This window comes from Salvelinus fontinalis, chromosome 34 (assembly GCF_029448725.1).
Source record: "Salvelinus fontinalis isolate EN_2023a chromosome 34, ASM2944872v1, whole genome shotgun sequence".
Classification (NCBI taxonomy): Eukaryota; Metazoa; Chordata; class Actinopteri; order Salmoniformes; family Salmonidae; genus Salvelinus; species Salvelinus fontinalis.
The window spans coordinates 2,777,673-2,802,432 of NC_074698.1; the positions used below are offsets into that span (position 1 = coordinate 2,777,673).

Below are 24,760 nucleotides of genomic sequence, written 5' to 3' on the forward strand. Positions count from 1 at the left end.
GAGGGATTAAGGTATAAACTTTATTTTCCTGTGGTGGTGTTATATTGGATAACTGAATGACCTTTAGCTCCGAGTATGGAGTTCAAATGTCAGGTAATGCGCACTACACTGTATCAGAGACCCCTTCACGCAACTACCTTCTAGGATAAATTGTATGTATGTTACTGAATGGGTTACTGTATGTGTTACTGAATGGGTTACTGTATGTGTTACTGACTGTTTACTTATATGTTACTGAATGGGTTACTGAATGTGTTAATGTCTGTGTTACTGTATGGGTCACTGTATGGGTTACTGAATGTTTACTTATGTTACTGTATGTGTTACTGAATGTTTACTTATATGTTACTGAATGGGTTACTGAATGTTTACTTATATGTTACTGAATGGGTTACTGAATGTGTTACTGTATGTGTTACTGAATGTGTTACTGTATGGGTTAATGTCTGTGTTACTGAATGGGTTACTGTATGTGTTACTGTATGGGTTAATGTCTGTGTTACTGAATGGGTTACTGTATGGGTTAATGTCTGTGTTACTGAATGGGTTACTCCACTCCAGTGTTTACTTGGTATATTGTAATTACTTCGCCACCATGGCCTATTTATTGCCTTACCTCCCTTATCTTACCTCATTTGCACATGCTGTAAATATATTTGTTCTACTGTGCTATTGACTGTATGTTTGTTTATTCCATGTGTAACTCTGTGTTGTTGTATGTGTCGCACTGCTTTGCTTTATCATAAAGCAATCCTTCTGACCCCCCCCCCCCCCCTTAAAAGATTTAGATGCACTATTGTAAAGTGGCTGTTCCACTGGATGTCATAAGGTGAATGCACCAATTTGTAAGTCGCTCTGGATAAGAGCGTCTGCTAAATGACTTAAATGTAATGTAAATGTAAATAAATACGACATCATTATCCAGCTAACGTGTTACTCTTCACGCCTATTCGGACGGTTCGCAGGGTTCTGAAAAATCTAATGTATTGAGATAACCTCGCAAAACTACACAGCGACCGAGGCTCTGAATCGAAGCACAGATGTAAGTATATTTAGGCTGTACTTTTCCCACAAAATAATACAAAATGTAATTTCTCACTTACGGACATTCTATGCAATGCACCTGACATGTGATAATTAAACGTGCCAACGATGTAGCCCAACTGACCCAGCACGAATTCATGTCAGGAAAATAAGGTTTGGTTCAGCTTGAGTTTTGGTTTAGGCTATGTCCTAATGAGGGGTAAGGTTATATATTTAAAATAATATTTACTTTGAACGCTAATGCGGACACGTGTGTAAAATAATAAATAAGCCTAGACCTTCAGCGTCCCAGTGTTCTGTAAATTAGCGATTTTGAAAGTAGACGCACTTGTCAACTGTGCAAAAGTAATCTTATTCGCGGGAGGGCAACACAGTATAATTCTCTGTTGGGTTCACACGAACCTTTCCAGTGCCTAATAGTCCCATTGAAAGCCAATACTATGTCAAACAGTTACTATAAATCGAGAAAAGTATATTAACTCTATTTAAGCATTAGCATATGTTGATTTGTTATAGCTCATGGTTGCCCAAATGTTTGTGCATCATTAGATTTATTATGAAGGAGTTTATAATGCTGCATCTTTTGATGGAACACTGGGAAGTGAATGTTGACATGGGAAACCTGCAGGACTGTACCAACAACAAGAATACTTGTGGTCAGGCAGTGCATTCTTTAGTTATGTTCTCTGCTTACATGACCTAGAATCCTCATCGCCTCTTGTTTGTTAGTCAAGGCAATGACCTCCACTGGCCAGCCGGAGACAGCAGTTGGAGACAAGCCGCAGGTCAGTAGCGTTGGAGAGGGATGGTATAATTCAGTTTATATCCCAAAACTTGGTATTCCACCATAACCTATGCACACTACAGAGCTCTCAATTATGTTTTTGCAACTGCGTGTGTCTGTGAGTGTGTGTGTGTTGGAGGTGAGCGTTTTAGCATGCCTGGAGGTTCCTCCTCTGTGCTGCCTCACTATACTGACAAACGGTCAGCTTTTGTCCCTCCCCATTGCTCCTACCACAGCCTGGGACACTGTCTACGCACCAACATCTTTCCAGGTCAGTGTTGCACCAGGTCATTGTTGGGCATCCCTGATTCAGTATGATAACAAAGTGAATTATCAGCACAGGCAGTAACATATACATATGCACATATACAATGATTACTGTTCCTCTGTCTAATTCTCATGTTCCTTTCTTTTCTTTTCCTATCCATGTTTCTATTCTATTCTTCCCAGGAGCTCCTCTGGTGTGGAAGTCCCTGATAAACGACTCCTACATTGGTCACCACTTGCCCGCCCCTCCTACAGACGCCCAGCGTTGGTACGGCCGCAGGACTGATGACATTGGTGGGTGATCTGCTGCTAATGCCACTTATTGCTATATCAACAACTATTACTACCACTACTACTACCACTCCTAGTAGTACTATGAATCAAATAGTGCTACATTATTCATAATATGCTTTGATAATAAGCTAATAAGCGAATAATAAACACCACTTATTTGATTACTACTACCAATGATATGACAACGAGCTCTATCCTTGCTACATCCACTTATACTCAAACCCCGTTTTCATTCTTCCTCGTTTTATTTGTTCTTCCATAGTGAAATGGACAGAAAGAAACATTGTGAACCAGAAGTTGAACAAGGTGCAATGGAGAACAAGGGTCTAAATGAGGCCATGGCTCAGTGGCCATTTCACACCTTCACTGCAGCGCCCCATGCACCCTCCACATTATTCACATCTCTTTTTACACATATATATCTACATGCAAGCCTTTACAAACCTTTTCTGGTACGTTCAGTGTCACATTCACACACATGCACAAGCATACACACACAAACATTGTCACACAAAAACAACTCATCTCCTGACCTCTAAACACATTCCAACACATTTGTATGTAGACACAAGTTCATGATCTCTCTTTTACCTCAATAAGAGTAGAACAGCATCGCTCACCTTAGTTACCTGATGTTCTGTGTATTGTAGAACTCACTTACTTCTGAGGGGATTCATAGCTGTCATCAAAAAATCTACTCATACTACTGAAACCTACTGAATGTGATTGTCAGTTAAACCAGCATCTATCAATATTCAGATAAAACTGCAAAATGGAAATTCAATTTGACCAACAAAAGAATATTACATAAACCACAATTAGGTGGTTACCACATCAACCAATGTTTTGTTTTAGGTTGGAAAGTTGGTAGTAGCGGCTTTGTAGTATTCTTCAAGTACATTTTGAAGTAATATTGAAGTACATTTTGACCTTATCTGTGCTCAAGTCTCAAATGTACATGCAAGTAGCTATAATCCACCTGACCTGACCATATTATCAATGAAGTTGCTCAAATGACAAGAATAAGAAACTGATGGAATGAACGAAACAGGGAAAAATAAAACAGCTCAAAGGATGACAATGGTTGGAGGGGATTTTTGTCTTGGATGTCTTTTTACAATGAACAAGTAGCAGACTAATGCAAAGTGGCAGCATCACTAACGTGGTTTCAACGAAAACCCCACCGAAACTGTCTTTTTCTCACAACCATATCTCTACATTTGTTGTGTTCAGTCTAGAGACTATAGAAACTATTCATACTGGGGCTTTAGAGGATAAAATATGTGTTTTTTTATACTGACTCACCTCACTCACTCAACAGGCAGTAAATAAACTGTCATACCGAGCCCAGTGGTAGGAATCCTGAGATATTGTCAGTAATACATCTCAACATCTTTCTCCTTCTGACATTTAGTGTGTGGGGGGGGGGGGGGGGGGGGGGTTGTGCGTCATGTTACTATTACATATTTCTTGACTGTGGTGTCAAATTAGGGAAATGACCTGTACTGTATATCTATTATAATATTATATATCTACAATCTCCACAATTTTTTTTTAAGTACACTACATGACCAAAAGTATGTGGACACCTGCTCATCGACCATCTCATTCCAAATTCATGGGCATTAATATGAAGTTGGTCCCCCCTTTGCTGCTATAACAGATTCCACTCTTCTGGGAACTCTTCAGGGACTTGCTTCCATTCAGCCACAAGAGAATTAGTGAGGTCGGGCACTGATGTTGGGCGATTAGGCCTGGCTCACAGTCGGCGTTCCAATTCATCCCAAAGGTGTTCGATGGAGTTGAGGTCAGGGCTCTGTGCAGGCCTGTCAAGTTCTTCCACACTGATCTCAACAAACCATTTCTGTACACAAACTACACATAACACTGAGGCCTCGCACCAACTTCCCGCCACAAAGCGGACTCTGACCTTTCAACAAGTGTCGGGTGTGTCACCTACCCCACCCCTGCCACTCTTTTGCAAGCCTCCCTAACCCATGCTGCAGAGTGAAAAGTACTCAGCTAGAGCCCATATGTCGGATGATGTCAGAGTGCCATCATGGCCAAACCAACGTATTCACTCGCATTCTGTGAGCAAACAGGCAGTTGTTGCAACACAAGCCCGAACTTCACTTTGTTTATTGAGTGCTTTGTTCCTCGCCGTTCACATAAAGAGAGTGTTTCACAATGCCCTCCTGTACCAAAAGATAAAGCATGAGATAAGATGTGCAGATACACTTCACAGGACCTGCTCATGTCAATGTGCTAAGCATCTACTACAGCATGCATTTTGTAATGTTGTAACAAGTAGAGGTTTCGATCGGTTTCTATGACGAAGGGATGATTTTCATTTTCAATACAAATTCATTCCAGTACATTGATTGATACAAAGCATTTCATGTAACCGTGTGACATAAAATAGCTTTCTACCTATTGCTTATGTTGTTTTGTAAGTCGCATAATGTGTAAGTATGTGAAAGAAATCCAAGAATGGAGGAAATGGGTATCGTGCTGGAGATGTGACACTGCCCAGGTGCCTGCCATGACCTCCCGCATGACACCATAGACAAACCAATACTCCTTCTATGAGGAAAATGCCTGTCTTTCTATGGCTACAAAATGAGATGTCCGATGACCTTTGCTTTGTCATACTAACTCAGTTCATCTTTCTATTGCCATTTCTACTTCTGCATTTTATTGACTTTCACAAGGATCTTTTGACTCCATTATCCATTTAACCACTTGATTGAAAAAAATGTATGACCTGACTTGCTTTCATGAGTGATATACAGTATATTGGAAAACCATTATTTATTTTAACACGTCTAAATGTAGTGTATTCACCTTACACCTTGATCACACCGACAGTGTCATTGCGCAAAATGGTACACAGCATCATCTGGTTATGTGTGCAACAAAAGTTCAACATTCACCTTCTGCAACCATTTTTTAGTCAAGCCGTCTACGCATACAGTTTGAGGCATACGTTCGATAAATGCAATCCAATGTATGCTCCACACAGAACGCGCTGCAACTGCCTCTCCAACGCAATGTCAGTGTAAACTCTGTTCTAGCCTACTTTACTGGTGCTCGACTGAAACAGGATGTGGTGTATTCACTATTTATACCTTGACACATACAGGGGCTCAGGGGCCTAATGTAACGGTCCTGACCTGTTTTATGTTGTTTTTTGTATGTGTTTAGGTCAGGGCATGTGTTTTGGGTGGGCAGTCTATGTTATCTGTTTCTATGTTGGTTTTGGTTGCCTGGTATGGCTCTTAATTAGAGGCAGGTGTTTTGCGTTCTCCTCTAATTAAGAGTCATATTTAGGTAGGGTGTTCTCACTGTTTGTTTGTGGGTGATTGTCTCCTGTGTCGTCAAATGTATGTACCATACGGGACTGTTTGGCTGTTCGTTTATTTTGATGTCGTCTGTTTCCTGTCCGTGAGTTTACGTTTAGTTATGTAAGTTTATGTTCAGGTTTCGTCAACGTCGTTTTCTTGTTTTGTATTTTTGAAAGTGTTTTGTTTTTTTCGTGTTGCCATCATAGTTTTTTCAAATAAAGAGATGGCCTATTTCCCTACTGCTGCATTTTGGTCTGATGATCCTTCTCTCCTCTCCTCGTCCGAGGATGAGGAGAGAGACAGCCCTTACACCTAATGGCTTTGCTTGTGGAGTATGTCTTGTAGAGAAGTGTTTCTCAATCCTGGTCCTAGGAAGGGCTACCACATCTTTGTTTTGGACCAAGCACTATTGCACTTAATTTAACTCATCAACTCATCATCACACCTTTTCATTTAAATCAGGTGTGTGACTGCTAGGGCTAAAACTAAAATGGGCAACCCTTTGGGTCCCCAGGACCAAGGTTGATAAACACTGTTGTAGAGAATGGTAATTCAATTTTTTTTTAAATCTTCAGTGTTTTGTGTGGCTTCCTGCAAGACACAGGCAAATGTCAGCCTTAGCGAGAGGTTGTGGTTACGTGTGTCACCGTGAAATGTCATTGGGCACTTCAATCGAGAGGGAAGGAGAGAGAGAGAGCGAGAGAGAGAGAGAAAGAGAGCGATAGCGTTAAGGCGCAGGAGAGAATGATAGAGACAGAAAGTCAGAGTGAGAGAGCGCTAGAGGCAGAGAGAGAGACAGTCACAAAGGGAGAGACAGACAGACAGAGACCTACCTGAGGCTAAGGAGACAGAGAGGAGGGAGCATCTGCACAAGTCAAATAGTCAAACCAGAGCAAAGAAAGTAGGAGAACAGAATGAGGACTGTGCTGACACGTCGACCCTGACTGAGAGGGTAAGTCTGAAGAGGTTGGATACCTGTTTGTTTACATGTGCATTAGCACTTACTTTCTGTAAGATTCAACTTAGATTTAAATGTTATATTTAAAAAATTTAAAAAGCCAAGTTATCATTGAGTTTCTATCCCTGAATTGTTCTTGTTATCATCGGGTGTCTGCCGCATCACCGAATGTAGTCATTTAAAACGAATCCTTAGGACGGCAGGTAGCCTAGCGGTTAGAGTGTTGAGCCACAACGAAGGTCGCTGGTTTGAATACCCAAGCCAACAAGGTGCAAAATCTGTTCACGTGCCATTGTGCAAGACACTTAACCCTAATTTGCTTAGTATTACTATGGCTGACTCTGTAAAACAACACATTTCATTACACCTCTCCGTCGTATGTGACAATTCATCATACTGTATATTAATATATATATATATATATAATATGTTTTTTACATCTAGGCCAACCTGGTGAATTTGTCCAACAAGCACTCAAGAGGATAGTGTTTAGACTGTCTAGAGGATGTCCCTTATCAGTGTCGTGTCTGCTGCTGTTACTCAGGATTTGTACTGTTCCAGTGCTTTGTTATAACAGCCTCTTCATCTTAAGTTGTCATCATCTTTGTTTTACATTTAAACAGTGGCGGTAATGGCCAAGGCTCTGTAAGTGACAGTTTCTTCATCTATGTCATCTTTTGTTTTCCAGTTAGACAGGGGTGGTAATGATGTGGTCCATGCTTCACCTGCTGTTCCTGCTCTCTGTCCCACCAGGCTTCACTCACAACATCCAGGGTAACTAGTGACGTCATGTTACTCTCAGCCTACTCATTCAGATGAGATCTGTGAAAAACAAACGGTACCTGCACCTTGTGGAGAAACACGTTTTATTGATTGAATTTCTCTTTTTGGTTGGCCTTTGCTGTCTTTCCCTCCAAGGACTGTTTTGTGTGAATGACTACATCAACAACATCACCTGTGTGTGGAACAGCTCGGGAATAGATCCAGACGTGGCATGCCAGCTCCGCGGTATAAGAGAAGACTATGAAAACAATTTTTTGTAAGGAATCTGTCTTTATTATTACTGCACTACAGAAAATGACTGCATTGTGTTTTGAGGTATAAATGCATCCTTGTGTAATATTATATTTGATTTATTTTGTTTTCTATAGCCAGAGTAGTTGCGATCTCAAACCCTTGGAAGGTCATTCTTTAGGAGGCTGCAGTTTTGTCTTCAAGGGCCATGTAAGTTTTTCCTGATATCAGAATCAGAATTATATACAGTATGTTATTCTCCATGATATGTTATTGTACATATATGCTATTTTACATATCATTGTCATTGTTTTCAATATATATCGATTCCTATTGTATTTTTCAAAAGTGAACTAAATATATCATGTGATTTTTTTATTTATTTTTAACTACGTGAAAATGAGAATTAAAGTTAGCATCCTTCGAATTATTCTCCATGAATGTAGAACAGTTACAAAGAGTTCTTACTTTATTAAACATGCAATCTGTTTTCTGACTGTGTTTCTCTACAGTATTTCAGTTCAAACGAGAACCTCCCCAGCATTAAGGTGGAGTGTGACGGGTCTGAGGCGGTAAACCTCATAAAATACACACCTATCGAGCACAGTGAGTGTCCACCTTTTCAGTGCTCTCTTTCGTCTAGTGTACCTGCGAGAGTAGCCTCTCACTAAATAGATGTTCTTCTTCACTGGTTCATTTGAGAGTTTTGATTCTTGCATGGGCCATATTCAATACTGAATGTATGTACCACTATCAATATCAATGTACCACTGCTAAATTACAGCATTATTAAGTCTTCAGGTCTCAGACAAGGTTACTGATCACCTGATCTTAGTTCACCAAACCGCCTCCTCTATATTTTCACTTCACGGTATTAGATGACTGTGACATCTCCCTCGGTTTCCTCACAGTTAAGATGCATCCTCCTGGTAGTCCGGTCATCATCAATGGGATTAATGTCACCTGGAGTGCTGGTAGTCCGCTGTCTAGGAAGATCTTTGCATATGAGTTCCAGGTGAAGGTGAAGAGGGAAGACCAGCTATGGGGGGTGAGTGAGACAAACCATTGTGTGGGTGGGTGTGAAAGTGTGGTATTGGCTGAACATGCAGTATTCCTGCTGAATGAGTTATGGTGAATCTGATTAGTGGGTAGTCATGCATAATACCGGTGCCTGAGGATTTAGCTGTGATTTTTGGCTGATTCTTCACTTCCATAGACATCAAAGCATGATCAAAATCAAATCAAATGTTATTAAGTCACATGCGCCGAATTCAACAAGTGTAGACCTTACAGTGAAATGCTTACTTACCAATAATGCAGTTATAAAAAATACGGATAAGAATAAGAGATAAAAGTAACAAGTAATTAAAGAGCAGCAGTAAAATAACAACAGCGAGACTATATACAGGGGGGCACCGATACAGAGTCAATGTGCGGGGGCACCGGTTAAATGAGGTAGTATGTACATGTAGGTAGAGTTATTAAACTGACTATGCATTGATGATAACAGAAACTAGCAGTGGTGTAAAGAGGGGGGAGGGTGCAAATAGTCTGGGTAGCCATTTGACTAGATGTTCAGGAGTCTTATGGCTTGGGGGTAGAAGCTGTTTAGAAGCCTCTTGGACCTAGACTTGGCACTCCGGTACTGCTTGCTGTGCAGTAGCAGAGAGAACAGTCTATGACTAGGGGAGCTGGAGTCTTTGACAATTTTTAGGGCCTTCCTCTGACACAGCCTGATATAGAGGTCCTGGATGGCAGGAAGCTTGGCCCCAGTGATGTACTGGGCTGTTCGCACTACCCTCTGTTGTGCCTTGCGGTCGGAGGCCGAGCAGTTGCCATACCAGGGAGTGATGCAACCAGTCTGGATGCTCTCGATGGTGCAGCGGTAGAACCTTTTGAGGATCTGAGGACCCATGCCAAATCTTTTCAGTCTCCTGAGGGTGAATAGCTTTTGTCATGCCCTCTTCACGACTGTCTTGGTGTGCTTGGACCATGTTAGTTTGTTGGTGATGTGGACACCAAGGAACTTGAAGCTCTCAACCTGCTCCACTGCTGCCCCGTCTATGAGAATGGGGGCGTGCTCGGTCCTCTTTTTCCTGTAGTCCACAATCATCTCCTTTGTCTTGATCACGTTGAGGGAGAGGTTGATGTCCTGGCACCACATGGCCATATCTCTGACCTCCTCACTATAGGCTGTCTCGTCGTTGACGGTGATCAGGCCTACCACTGTTGTTTCATCGGCAAATTGAATGATGGTTTCGGAGTCGTGCCTGGCCATGCAGTCATGAGTGAACAGGGAGTACATGAGGAGACTGAGCACGCACCCCTGAGGGGCCCCTGTGTATTGAGGATCATCGTACCGGATGTGTTGTTACCTACCCTTACCACCTGGGGGTGGCCCATCAAAGTCCAGGATCCAGTTGCAGAGGGAGGTGTTTAGTCCCAGGGTCCTTAGCTTATTGATGAGCTTTGAGGGCACTATGGTGTTGAACACTGAGCCTTAGTCAATTAATAGCATTCTCACATAGGTGTTCCTTTTGTCCAGGTGGGGCAGTGTGGAGTGCAATGGAGATTGCGTCATCTGTGGATCTGTTGGGGCCGTATGCAAATTGTAGTGGGTCTAGGTTTTCTGTGATGATGGTGTTGATGTGAGCCATGACCAGCCTTTCAAAGCACTTCATGGCTACAGACGTGAGTGCTACGGGTCGGTAGTCATTTAGACAGGTTACCTCAGTGTTCTTGGGCACAGGCACTATGGTGGTCTACTTAAAACATGTTGGTATTACAGACTCGGACAGGGAGAGGTTGAAAATGTCAGTGAAGACACTAGCCAGTTTGTCAGCGCATGCTCGCAGTACCCGTCCTGGTAATCCGTCTGGCCCTGCGGCCTTGTGAATGTTGACCCGTTTAAAGGTCTTACTCACATCGGCTGCGGAGAGCGTGATCACACATTCTTCCGGAACAGCTGGTGCTCTCATGCATGTTTCAGTGTTATTTTCTTCGAAGCAAGCATAGAAGTAGTTTAGCTCGTCTGGTAGGCTCGTGTCACTGAGCAGCTCTCGGCCGTGCTTCCCTTTGTAGTCTGTAATGGTTTGCAAGCCCTGCCACATCCGACGAGCGTCAGAGCCGGTGTAGTACGATTTGAGTTACACACACTCATCCGTCTATATTAAAGACAGATGTGTGGTTACTGAACTATGGTCTTATTAACTATGGTTAAGACCATTAACTATGGTCTTGTTATTCAGGATTTCAGCCTGAATAGTTTGAAACAGTCTTGTAGCTTTGCAGTGATTATGCTTATTTTTGTCTACCTGTCTGTCTCTGTCAGGAGGCCAAGAATTTGACCAGACCAAAGCAGGAACCGTGGATGGAGCTGGGTGTGGAGGAGAGTGGGATTCATCACATCAGGGTGAGAGTCAAGCCGACCCGTCCCCCCTCTAGCCACTGGAGTGAGTGGAGCCCCACTGCCTCCTGGACATCAGAGGGCAAGGTCTCACCAACCTTTGGTACGTTTGATGCCATGCCATGCCACAAACTTAAACATTACATCTACTATATCTTCGGTCATGCAGAAGACTCTATCCTATCCAGAGAAACTGACAGTCGGTGCATAGTGAAGTTCATGCGGCCCATACAGGAATAAAACTTATTTGCTGGTCTACAAAATTGTGTTAACGATCCCTGTTAAATGCATCCAGATGCATTTCTGAGACATATATTACAACCGGGCTTACGTTCTGTGTTCCAGCAGAGTCCCCGGATCTGACTTTGTGGCTGGTGTTGAGCGGTGCGTTTTTCACTCTCATCGTTGTCATGTTGCTAGTCTTCTACAAAACACATATTAACAATAGGTGAGTAATGCGTAAAGGTGTATTTATATGCGTATTGTTGGGTCAGATCAGGAGTGAGACCCACAACCTTTGGCTCAGTGAGTTAATTTGGTCTTGTGCCATGTTGATGACGGGGGCTTGATTTTTATCATTGGTTGCATAATCCAATATGAAGCAGAATTAGCTGTCAGGACCTTTTTGGGTATGTAGTGTCAAGTTAATTCTGGGACAGACCCAAGATTGTTTACTAAAATCCATGTTGTTTTGGTGCTCTACAGGAAACACCAGTATGTGCCTGACCCCGCCAAGTACTTCCAGCCACTTAACTCTATCCATGGTGGAAACTTTCAGGTACCTGGAAAATACTCCAACTTCCTGCTAAACTTGAAACCTGTTGAACCAATACAATTCTGTGTATGTGGCTTTATTCACTAGCGTGAACGTTTTCTTGATATGAAAACCTAGTGGACAGCCTAATATAATATTCTTGAACCTGGTTGAGTGCAAATGTCCATATTTATGTCCTTATCTAACTTTACTTTGTAACGGTCCTGACCTGTTTTATGTTGTTTTTGTATGTGTTTATGGTCAGGGTGTGTGTTTTGGGTGGGCAGTCTGTTTTGTATTTCTAGGTTGGGTTTTTGTGTTCGGCCTGGTATGATTCTCAATTAGAGACAGGTGTGTATCGTTTGTCTCTAATTGAGAGTCATACTAAGGCAGCCAGGGTTTCACTGGGGTTTTGTGGGTGTTTGTTCCTGTGTCCACACATGGACGGTTGAAGGTTAGTCACGTTTGTTGTTTTGTAGTGTCTTTGCTGTTTCCATTAAAAGATGGCTTATTTCCCTCAATCCGCATCTTGGTCCTATCCATGCTCCTCCTCGTCTAAGGGGGAGAACAACATTGACTGCCTTTACAGAAACACCCACCACAACAGGACCAAGCGGATTGAGGAGAGAGAAAAGGAACTAAAGCAATGGAGAGAAGAGGAATGGAGTTGGGAACAAATATTCAACGGAGAAGGACCCTGGGCTAAGGTTGGTGTGAATCGCCGCTCGCGGGAGGAGAAGAAGGCAGCCACAGCCCAGGAGCGGTGGATTGAGGAGGCAGCACGTAGGAGAGGCTGGAAGCCCGAGAGGCTCACCCAAAAATTTCTTGGGGGGGGGGGGGGGCTAAAGGGGAGTGTGGCGAAGCCGGGTTGGATACCTGAGCCAACTCCCCGGGCTTGCCGTGGAGTAAGAGGGCGTCGTACTGGTCAGACACCGTGTTATGCGGTAAAGCGCACGGTGTCCCCAGTACGCGTGCTTAGCCCAGTGCGGGCTATTCCACCTTGCCGCACTGGGAGGGCTAGGTTGGGCATCGAGCCGAGTGCCATGAAGCCGGCCCAACGTATCTGGTCTCCAGTACGTCTCCTCGGGCCGGCGTACATGGCACCAGCCTTACAGGTGGTGTCCCCGGTTCGCCTGCATAGCCCAGTGCGGGCTATTCCACCTCGCCGCACTGGCAGGGCTACGGGGACCATTCAACCTGGTAGGGTTGGGGAGGCTCGGTGCTCAAGAGCACGTGTCCTCCTTCACGGTCCGGTATATCCGGCGCCACCTTCCCACCCCAGCTCAGTACCACCAGTGCCTACACCACGCACCAGGCTTCCAGTGCATCTCCAGAGCCCTGTTCCTCTTCCACGCACTCTCCCTATGGTGCGTGTCTCCAGCCCGGTACCTCCAGTTCCGGTACCACGCACCAGGCCTAGAGTGCGCCACGAGAGTCCAGTGTGCCCAGTTCCTGTTCCCCGCACTCGCCCTGAGGTGCGTGCCCTCAGCCCGGTACCTCCAGTTCCGGTACCACGCACCAGGCCTATAGTGCGTCTCAGCCGGCCAGAGTCTGCCGTCTGCCTAGCGCCAGAGCCGTCCTGCCATGACCAGCCAGAGCCGTCCTGCCATGACCTGCCAGAGCCGTCCTGCCATGACCTGCCAGAGCCGTCCTGCCATGACCTGCCAGAGCCGTCCTGCCATGACCTGCCAGAGCCGTCCAGCCAGGACCTGCCAGAGCCGTCCAGCCAGGACCTGCCAGAGCCGTCCAGCCAGGACCTGCCAGAGCCGTCCAGCCAGGACCTGCCGGAGTCCCTAAACCAGGACCTGCCGGAGTCCCTAAACCAGGACCTGCCGGAGTCCCTCAGCCAGGACCTGCCGGAGTCCCTCAGCCAGGACCTGCCGGAGTCCCTCAGCCAGGACCTGCCGGAGTCCCTCAGCCAGGACCTGCCGGAGTCCCTCAGCCAGGACCTGCCGGAGTCCCTCAGCCAGGACCTGCCGGAGTCCCTCAGCCAGGACCTGCCGGAGTCCCTCAGCCAGGACCTGCCGGAGTCCCTCAGCCAGGACCTGCCGGAGTCCCTCAGCCAGGACCTGCCGGAGTCCCTCAGCCAGGACCTGCCGGAGTCCCTCAGCCAGGACCTGCCGGAGTCCCTCAGCCAGGACCTGCCGGAGTCCCTCAGCCAGGACCTGCCGGAGTCCCTCAGCCAGGACCTGCCGGAGTCCCTCAGCCAGGACCTGCCGCCCCTTGTCCCGGTGCCGCCCCTTGTCCCGGTGCCGCCCCTTGTCCCGGTGCCGCCCCTTGTCCCGGTGCTGGCCGCTCATTTAGGGGATGTTAGTTTTAGGGTGGTCATTGGGAGGGGAAGACAGAAGCGGGGAGTGACTATGGTGGTGTGGGGACAGCGTCCAGAGCCTGAGCCACCACCGTGGTCAACTGCCCACCCAGACCCTCCCCTGGACTTTGTGCTGGTGCGCCCGGCGTTCGCACCTTGAGGGGGGGGGTTCTGTAACGGTCCTGACCTGTTTTATGTTGTTTTTGTATGTGTTTATGGTCAGGGCGTGTGTTTTGGGTGGGCAGTCTATGTTTTGTATTTCTAGGTTGGGTTTTTGTGTTCGGCCTGGTATGATTCTCAATTAGAGACAGGTGTGTATCGTTTGTCTCTAATTGAGAGTCATACTAAGGCAGCCAGGGTTTCACTGGGGTTTTGTGGGTGTTTGTTCCTGTGTCCACACATGGACGGTTGAAGGTTAGTCACGTTTGTTGTTTTGTAGTGTCTTGTTTGCTGTTTTCATTAAAAGATGGCTTATTTCCCTCAATCCGCATCTTGGTCCTATCCATGCTCCTCCTCGTCTAAGGGGGAGAACAACATTGACTGCCTTTACATACTTACTTACATTTGATGCTTACCGTTGGGAACAGTCTCTTTAGTTGCCAGTAAAAGGAAAGTGCCCAGCCACAGTAAAAACCTTAAGAAAACATTAGTCATGAGCATAGGCCCCTTGATGTGGTTTCTCTGTTGGTTTGAACTCCTTGCATTAACAGTTAGATGCAGACATAGACACGATCTCTCTACCACACGCACACATCAACACACCAATAAACTCACGTATGCACTCATTTTAGACTTACAAACAAGCACACAGACACACACTGATCTTGCAGCAACTTTTAAAACTTGATACTTGCCAGTGTAGATGCAGCAAAATATTTATCCTTTGTCATTTTGCCTAAGTATCAGCAAAACTTTCAATTTCACCAATAACTGTGACACTGTACAGTGCTCCGTATACTGACGTGTGTCTCTGGCCCTCCCCATGCAGAAATGGCTGAGCCCCATGTTTGCTCCAGAGTGCTTCATCACCGCCCAGCCCGGCGAGGACATCTCCCCTGTGGAGGTGTCTGGAACAGAAGTCTGGGACGTCACCGACTCCACCAGCTCCACCACCGCGGCCTTCCTCCTACACTCTGACCCCAACACCCCCTCTGATGGCTGGAACAGCAGTGGCCAGTCCTCCTGCTTCTCCAACACCGGTTACTTCTACCCCAGCGGCCTCCGCATCGAGTCTTGTCCCGTCTACTTCACCTACCAGGAGGACCACAGCTCTCTCTACGCCACCACCACATCCTCCTCCTATGAGCTCTTGGAACTTCTCAGTCGGCTGCAGAGCGAGCCCCAGAGCCCAGACTCTGGGTTCGGCATGGAGAGCGTAGAGGGGAAGGACCAGGTGGAGGAGGAAGGAAAGGGGAAGAAGGAAAGGGATGTGGCTCCAGTTGACCATCATTTACCCCCTCTTGTCCTACCAGTCTCCCTGCCTGCTGGGATCCCTCCAGGCCCTCACCATCCCCTGAGTCTCCCTCAACTCCCCCTTCAGAATCCTGAGTCTAACTCTGCCATGGCGCCTAGCGGCAGTTACAATGCCTGGCCTGTAGAGGCTGCTCCAGGCAGATCCTCCTCAATGACAGTGGAACCCAGTTGTAGCGGCTATTTGACCATTAATGAGCTGCAGAATACCTACAGCAACAAGTCTATTTGAACAATCCATTTATCACTCAATTTACATTTTAGTTAAGCTGCTGAACTTATTCTTCGTGCAAACTATGACACAAGGCTCAGATAATGCAGGTACAAAATCATTTTTTTGCATGTAGTTTATTTGTGTTTTATATACATTTTGTATATTACTTGTATTACTATTGAGGCAGCTGGTTTGCCAATGCGTTGTTACTTTATCTCAGATAGTTAGTGCTGCTAGTTGTGTTTGTCTTTAAATGCGTTCACTGACAGCTTGTTTGTGTGAAGACCTGAATAAAACCTCTGGCAGAAGAGAAGTGGGTCAGCCTTAAACTTCCTATGTTTGTGGGCTTAGTCTGCCCTACAGTACCAAGCAAAAAGGCAGTAACTGCTAATTTGGTCGAAAATGAGTTATAATCGCTACACACAGCCTACATCATTGTCACCATATTAGCTAAAGTAACGTAATAACTAATAGAACTAGTTAACGCCTTCGTAACCCTACAATCATGCAGTAACGTTACAGTGTACCAGTTAGTAAGCATTTTAGAACTTGCCCCGGTGGCAATGCATTTGTAAAACCAAAAGCTTACCTTGAATTGGAAGTGTTGGAATGTTGTGTTGAATAGTCATAGCTAGCAACTCTCTGTTTTGAGCAGGGTGTTTGAGTGGGCTAAACTAGCTAGCTGCATCTGCTAGCTAAGTAAGTGAAACTGAAAAAACAATGACTATCTCTCTCTATTTCTCTCTTGCTTCTCCTTCATTTTGGAATAAATGAATTTGTTCAAAACTGTTCAGCTATGGTCTTTCTCTCTCTTCAAGTCAACTACTCACCACATTTTATCCACTGCAGTGCTAGCTAGCTGTAGCTTATGCTTTCAGTACTAAATTCATTCTCTGATCCTTTGATTGGGTGGACAACATGTCAGTTCATGCTGCAAGAGCTCTGACAGGTTGGAGGACATCCTCCGGAAGTTGTCATAATTACTGTGTAAGTCTATGGAAGGGGGTGAGGACCATGAGCCCCCTAGGTTTTGTATTGCAAGTCAATGTAACGAAAACTAACAAACTTCTGTACGTGACAGTGTTTTTAGTGCCCCAAAAAATGTATACTTCCAGGTCAACTGTAATATGAATAACATTGTAAAGCACAATTTCTCTGCTTTCCAGCAAAATCAACCTTCAATCAACCTTCAGACCTTCATGCTGCCCGTCTCTGGATGATTGAAGTATGCAATGGAGCTCCACCTGGCCTTTAAAAAAATTGTGGTGGGGAAGAGAAGGCTACTGAGTAATAGTGAAAGGGGAAGAGATGTCGTATGGGGAAACTGCTTTTTTCAACAGATTTCTCAAAAATGTTAATAAAACACTATAAAGAGTTCATATAATGTATCACTATTTTTAGGGCGGCGCTAAAGTTATCTTCACAAGTAAACTGCGGCTGTCTCGCGGCTTTTAAGAATCATGATGGCGTGCAGAGATGACGCGAAAAATGAATGCATTCAGTTGTACAATTGACTAGGTATGCCCCTTTCCCTGTCCCTCTCGCTACCCCTGGTGGAAAGACTCTGTACGGCACACAATGTGTTGCATAATGCGTGCCGTACGATACTTCACGATATGTCACAATGTATTGTACAGCGTTTTTTTCAACTTTCCTCGCATACTATTGGTCTATTACCCTTGATTAAGCGTTGATTAATATTAATCAACGCTGGAATTGAAGGGTAGTTTACACCCCGGATTTTGATGCCAACACAGTCTCTACAGTCCTATTAGTTTTCATCGCAGCCTTGTTTGAATGCCGCGGTACGCAACATCTGTACGGAACAGAGTTAGCTACCGTTACCCAGAGGAGGATGGAATCTAGCTGTCCTCCGGCTACACCATGGTGCTACCCTACAGAGTGCTGCTGAGGCTATTGTAGACCTCCATTGCTACACAGTGTGTTATAATCAATTATTTGGTGTAATGAGTATATTCAGTATAGTTTTATATATATAAAAAAAATGCTTTTGAATTGTTTTACCAATTTAAAAAAAATGAAATTCACTGAGGAGGAGGGTCCTCTGATTCAGAGGTATTGGGTTAAATTAAGAAGACAATTTTCTGTTGAATGCATTCAGTTGTACTGACTAGTTATCCCCCTTTCCCCTTTCCCTTATCCTCCCGTTCCTCCTCTGAGGAGCCTACACTGGTGTGTATGTATGTGTGCGTGTTTGTGTGTGCATGTGTGTGGGCCTGTGAGTTGTGTGGGGGAGGGGTTCTGATTTGAGAGTGTCATTGTGTAACCGATCTAAGGGTGGTTGTGGCTTATGAAAGCTGGGATGCGAAATTAGGTCTGTTTGTGTGTGTAAACATGTCCTGTCAGGTGTGTGAATGAGTTTATGTATTAGTTTGTGGTCTGACATTTAACTGTGACACTACGTCCCCATCGCTGACTTTCGCTCTCTTGAAAAAGTTGTTTTACTTGTTACAAGGCATTGCTATGATGAAAAGAAAATTGCATTTGAGCTTGGGGTGGGGGGGGTCAGTGAATTAACTGAGAGAAAACCATGCAGGGCATTCTACACCATTAATTCATTATTTCAAATTGAAATACCTAATACCACATTTTAAATACCTAGCCACATATTAAAATGTGGCTAAAGCTAATTGAATTTGTCATTGAACCAATTGCACTTTACGGCAGCGAAAAGTCCCGTCATGGGGCTGAGTTCACAAACCTGTTCTACTAACACACTGAATCCTCAGGCCCCGAACATCAAATTAGTCAGAATAAACCAAATTACAACACAGACAAAACTAAACTACATTACCTATGGGGAAACACAAACAGAAGCACAAAGTAAACTGTAATGCTATTTGGCCCTAAATCGACAGTACACCATGGCAAACTATTCAAATCAAATCCAAATCAAATTTGATTTAACCATGGTTACAAAAACAAAGTACAGGCTCAGTGAGCACAGCCTTGCCATTGAGAAGGCTAGACACAGGAAAACCAGGCTCCGTGTAGAGGAAAGGCTGTCGAACCACTTCCCCACAGCAGAACCCGAGTCAGAGCTGCATTTCCTGACAAGAATTTTGCTAGCATTGTCTGGTCTGAGTAAGGAGGGGAAAACTTAGAACTAGCTGTTATTGGCAGAGACGTTTGGAACTCTGTTTGTTAGTGTTCTACAAACCAATTTACTGCATGGTGATATCACCATGGAAAGCCAAAACTCCGACCCATGCAAACCTGCTGATTAGAAGGCCCTGTGCGGATTGTATTTTCAACCAGCAACTATCAGGAAATAACACTAATACATTTTTTTTCACACTTTACAGTGTTTGTTTCGTCAGCTGTTTTGTCTGCACTGGGCCTTTAAACAGCTTAGTGTGGGGTCTGCTTTTTACCACCAGGTGGCAATAGAATAAATACCACAGAATAAATCCTCTACCTTGTAATGTACAGGCAAGAAAACAATAGCAGACCTAAATCACTGATTGGCTTACCTTAAAAGGGCAATCAATCTGCAGTTGTTACATACGTTTTTTTACTTTCAGATTAATTATATATACCCATTGATTCTTGAAGAATATAACTTATACATATGTTATGAGCTTAGTTCGACTGTCTTACCCCACCAAAACCCCAAATATAAGCTTGTTCTTCTCCAATGTTTGTAAACAATGTAATTGTAAAGAAACACTGAGTATGCCTCAGAACATGGTTAACCATAATTTTGATCTCATGGATTGTCAGTTCTTGCATCCATAACTCTGTCCATGAATGTTATAGTGGTTATACTTCTCCATCCCTCAGCTATTTACATAAACAGTGTCAGGGTGTGCCGCTTTGCTATTGTTTGATCTGCAGATTTCCCCTTTAAACTCCAAAGACTAGAATGGGAGGAGCCCTATAGTTTTATGACGATAACAGTAAGGCTGTTATGACAAGCCAACTTCACAGAGTCTAGATGGTATGACATCTTCGAGGAGTTCACACTGCTGGTAAATCCACAGTGGATTCCCTGACCTTTTCAGCTGCTCACAAAAAGTTTTCATACCCCTGTGTATTATAATACAACTTCTCTATAACTAAGAAGAATGAGTGTATTCAAAGAGAAATGATAAGACAAGAGGTGGTTTCAAGTGATTCAATTAATAGAGATACAAGACTACTGAAAGTCTAACTAAAGACTCCCACATCAATCTCGAAAGCAGAAGGTCACTGTGAACTTGGCTTACTACTTTTTTTTCTGTATAATTTGTATAATTTTCCATCTGTACACTAAATGAATTCAGGAAGAATTCTATATTGAATTCTCCACTGAATTCTCCATTGATATTTACATATTTTCCTCAGCCATCAGTCCTAAAATTGCACTTGTATAAGACTCTGGTACCTCCATCTGCACAGAGTATGGGGCACCTGCTTGATTTTGTCTCGTGTAAGTCTCTGTTTGTTTGAGGATCCCTTGCCTGCCTGTTTGTCTGTCGCCCTCCTCCTCAGCTTGTGCTGGGTGATGAAGCTACAATGACAGAGAGAGAGACAGAGGGAGGGAAATAAAAAATTGTGACTAGCATACAGTAATTCTACAAAATCCGAGCTTGTCTTGGAACGGGTCCACCCTGGAATCTGAGGATGTAGGGCCAAGTCGAGTGTGTCTGTCCTCTTTATTTGTGTGGATTAGAAACAGAGCCCGGAGGAAAGTGTCGACAACACTGTAATCGTAACCAAGATACAGACTAGCCTAAATTAGAGGGAGGGAGCATATGGAAGCACTTCTATTTGAGGCAACAGGGATAACCAGGGATCGTGTTCCAAAGATCCACTTTATTTCCCATTCATTCCAGATGGTGTGGTGGACTTCAAATAATTACCATACAAAATGTGATGCTTCTCATATACTTTCTCATGCCTGGCATTATATACAGACTTTTACTTTACTGAGATAATTTTTACAGGGACAGTGCACATTAATCAACGTTTCAGTAAAAGTGACGGTTTTAGCCAGCCGGCTAATTTTCAATCGCAGTACCTGGGCAGGTTATTAAAAACAAGGCAGGTTATCTAATAACAGTACAGACAAAGAAAGAGCAGTGAGAACATGCAGAGCAACACATGACAAGCAACACATAACACACAGACAGACAGAGCAATAGCACAAAAAGAAACAGAACAAAATATATAAAAGCAACAAGCAAGCTACAGACAAAATATATATATATTTTTTTGTAGGCTGTCATTGTAAATAAGAATTTGTTCTTAACTGACTTGCCAAGGTAAATAAAGGTTGAATAAAAAAATATAAAGAAACAACAGATAACATGGAAAGCGGCAATACATTGCTAACAATGATGTTCACAAGTCGGATTGTCCTTTAGCCATGTCTTTATGTTTTTTTGTGAAGGTGAGATATGCGCTGCAGTTATGTGTGTCTGATGGCAGTGTGTTCCAGACATGGGTAGATCTCACAGAGAAAGCAGTTTGAATAAAGGTATTTTTCCTTGATTATGGGAATTATACAGTTACTTCTCATGGCAGACCTTGTGGATCTGCTGCCATGGCTTTTGTCTATGACAAAAGTACTAAGTGGGGGGGGGGGGGGGGGGGGGGGGGCGAGGGGGTCAGGCCATTTAGGATCTTGGATACAAGACATTTATTGCACAAGATTTTCTGAACTCAACAGCTCATGCTTTCTGAGGATGTAACAGTGAGGATGGCTATTGGGCTTTATATCAAGCACGTTGAGAGCCTGTTTGTAGACAGACTGAATGGGTTTTAATGTTGCCCATCTAGTCAAGCAGTATGTTAAGTGGAGTATCATAGAATTGAAGTACTGTTTTGCTGTCTCTGTAGTCAAACAATGTCATATGTATTGGAAATTAGCTAGGTTCAATTTGGATATTCGAGTTACCCTTTTCACCTGCTTTAATTTTGGGGGGGTACTTTTATCCCCTTTTTCTCCCCAATTTCGTGATATCCAAAAGGTAGTAACAGACTGATCCCGTCGCTGCAACTCCCGTACGGACTCGGGAGAGGCAAAGGTCGAGAGCCATGCTTCCTCCGAAACACGACCCCGCCAAGTCGCACTGCTTCTTGACACACTGCTCACTTAACCCAGAAGCACCAATGTGTCAGAGGAGACACCGTACAGCTGGCGACCGCAGTCAGTGTGCATGTGCCTGGCAGCCACAAGGAGTCGTTAGAGCGGGGCAAGGACATCCCAGCCGGCCAAACCCTCCTCTAACCTGGACGACGCTGGGCCAATTGTGCGCCGCCTCATGGGTCTCCCGGTCGCGGCCGGCTACGACACAGCCCGGGATCAAACCCGGATCTGTGATGACGCCTCTAGCACTGCGATGCAGTGCCTTAGACCACTGCGCCCTTCTGGAGGCCCTTTCACCTGATTTTTGAAAGAGAGGTTGGAATCAAGTATGATGCCAAGGTACTGGAGTTTCTCCCCTGACACAGACATCTGGCTGAGTAGCATCAGTTGCCCTCTTTGTGAAGAACATACTGACTGTTGTTTTAAAAAAATGGAAAACATGAGTCACTGAGCCACTTTGTAACATGGACCATTGCAGTAGTGAGATCTTCTGCAGCCCGTTGTTAGCTTTTTGCATGCACATAATTTTATGATTGATAGGGGGGATGAGCCACAGGTTATTACTTTGGGATATCAGGGGATCTTGGACAAGAGAATGCTACTCGTAGGTGAACATACATTCATAATCCATTGTCCTAGATTTGAAACAGAAACAAATCTTTTAATACTCAGCAAAAATCTTACCCAAGTTTGTTGAATGCCACATGAACTACTGCATTGGTGTCTATGTTTCAGTAGACGCTCCAAATAACAAACACACGGACGGACACAAGGTCAAATAATGTTTGCCACCTCATAAAAAGGAATGAGTTCTGCCTGGTGGAACACTGACTGTGTCCCAAATGGCACCCTATTCCACATATAGTGCACCACATTTCGGATGCGGGCCTCTACCTTCTGGTTATTGGTGGGCAATTAAGTTAAATAGAGACAAGGAGCGAGTCTAGAGAGGGTTATGGAGGTTTTAATGAGATGCGAAAATGAGAGGTCAACTCGGGGTCAGTGGTTTTAAGGCCTAGGTGTGTCAGAACAAACTGTATAAACATGTGACCACTTGTAGGAAAGGTCACAGGTCAAGAGCTCATGTCAAGGATATGATTGAGGAGGCTCACGCTGACGAATTTCATTTTGGAATCTCACCATTAATATATCCCCAAATATAAATAATTTATTGTACATCTGGTGTTTTTGTATTATTTATTCAATGTTCATTCATTCATTCAAATTGAAGGATAGTCAATGAAACAAAAAGCATTTTGACGTAGTTTAAAACATGGTTTGACATGTGATTTATCAGTTCCCCTTCCTTCAACACATTACATTTGTGGGACAATTATGTTCTCACAGCCGAATGTTTTTGGATGTTTTGCAGTATCCTCTTAGGAGATTAGGAGTGGTGTTGACATTGGGGGAAAAGAAAGGTACAGAGAAAGAGATAATGGTTGAGTAGCTTGCAGTTGAAAGGTGAATCAATAGTCTGAATGAGAGCATATAGAGCTACAAATAAAGTTTTAAAAATAGCCTTCCTTCCTTATTTCCTCTCTCCTTTCCTTCCATCCTTATTTCCTCCCTCCCTTCCTTCATAGATATATTGACACTGGTAGTTCAAGGGAGGACAGTCAGTGTCAACGTATTAGTCAATAACATATGGGTCAGATGTGTCTGTTAATGGCCTGGAGATGAAAGAAGAAGAAGAACACGCCTGACATAATTACATAACAGTCTGTGGAGTCTCCTTCAATCCTGGACCCCTAGGCGGTAACGCGCTCCAGATGTGCTTGTGTTACACGTGTACACCAAACTGAAATCAACTTCCGCTCTCGGCTCTCACAGCACTGGCAATAAGAGCTCATCCAAAAACTTGCAGAGGGTAAATAAAAATAGGCCTGTTCATTCTCACTGTTTGCTGCAGGTAGACAGTTGTGCCAACATGGTTGTGCTGTATCTGTGTCTATTCTAATTAACAAAAACTATTGAGCCCAATAAATAGTCAAACATATATTGTCTCTGCTAAAAGTGGATCTCTGTGTGCGCACGTGTGTGCGTGCGTGCTTGACTGTGTGCCTGCACATGGGCATGTGTGTGTTACTGTCCCTTCCCCAAGGTTTCTGCCACCAATTCTTCCCCAGCGATGGTCCTCCCTCCCAATCTTTTCCTTCCCTCAAGCTAGCCTACCCCCCCCCACACCTTCTGTCTCCACCCCAACAATAACACTACCCCACCCTGTCTGTCCCTGAATCCATGTGTAAAGCCCTGTGCCCCCTTTCTCCTCAGAGTGCTAGCTCCCCTCCAGGCCCTCCACACTCCCACACTAACATCTGCTTCCTCCTCTCCTTTGTGGCTTGAGCTTTCACAGATGTGAAGCAGCAGAAAAAAAGAGCAAGGGGAAGGAATTCACCACAGCAGAAATACAGGACTGGACGGATGGCAGACAGTACTTGCAAAGGCAATGTGATGGCTTCTCTTGAGCCTCCCGCAACTATTATGCAGATGTAGTGTAATGTAGTGTAGGTGTAACGGCGGTCCTCCTCCTCTTCGCCCGAAAAGGAGGAGTATTGATCGAACCAAGGCGCAGTGGAGTTTGAACACATATTTATTAAAGAAAACACGAACTTAACTAAACTAACAAAAACAACAAATGGTGTAGACAGACCTATACGACGAACTTACATAAAACAAGAAGAACGCACGAATAGGACAATTAGACTACACAAACCGAACAAACCGTAAACAGTCCCATATGGTGCAAACAATTACACAGACAATCACCCACCACAAACACTGTGACAACGCCTACCTAAATATGACT

General features: G+C 44.3%; 1 protein-coding gene across 3 annotated transcripts; it reads left to right on the plus strand.

The window, feature by feature from the left end:
• The first annotated feature begins 936 nt into the window (after positions 1 to 936).
• Positions 937 to 16,643, plus strand: LOC129832865 (interleukin-2 receptor subunit beta-like). Of its 3 annotated transcripts, none has more exons than XM_055896939.1 (12): positions 937 to 1,042; positions 1,774 to 2,099; positions 2,279 to 2,389; positions 7,380 to 7,465; positions 7,610 to 7,730; positions 7,843 to 7,915; positions 8,218 to 8,311; positions 8,617 to 8,753; positions 11,037 to 11,214; positions 11,460 to 11,559; positions 11,817 to 11,889; positions 15,162 to 16,643. In XM_055896939.1, exons 4-12 carry the CDS (start codon positions 7,396 to 7,398, stop codon positions 15,873 to 15,875), a joined length of 1,560 nt encoding a protein of 519 aa, XP_055752914.1. In that variant the 5' UTR covers positions 937 to 1,042; positions 1,774 to 2,099; positions 2,279 to 2,389; positions 7,380 to 7,395; the 3' UTR covers positions 15,876 to 16,643. The 3 variants fall into 3 exon arrangements, with proteins under 3 accessions (XP_055752914.1, XP_055752912.1, XP_055752913.1); XM_055896937.1 differs by having other exon boundaries at positions 938 to 1,042; positions 11,457 to 11,559; XM_055896938.1 differs by lacking the exons at positions 937 to 1,042; positions 1,774 to 2,099; positions 2,279 to 2,389 and adding an exon at positions 6,464 to 6,685 and having other exon boundaries at positions 11,457 to 11,559.
• The last annotated feature ends 8,117 nt before the right edge of the window (positions 16,644 to 24,760 follow it).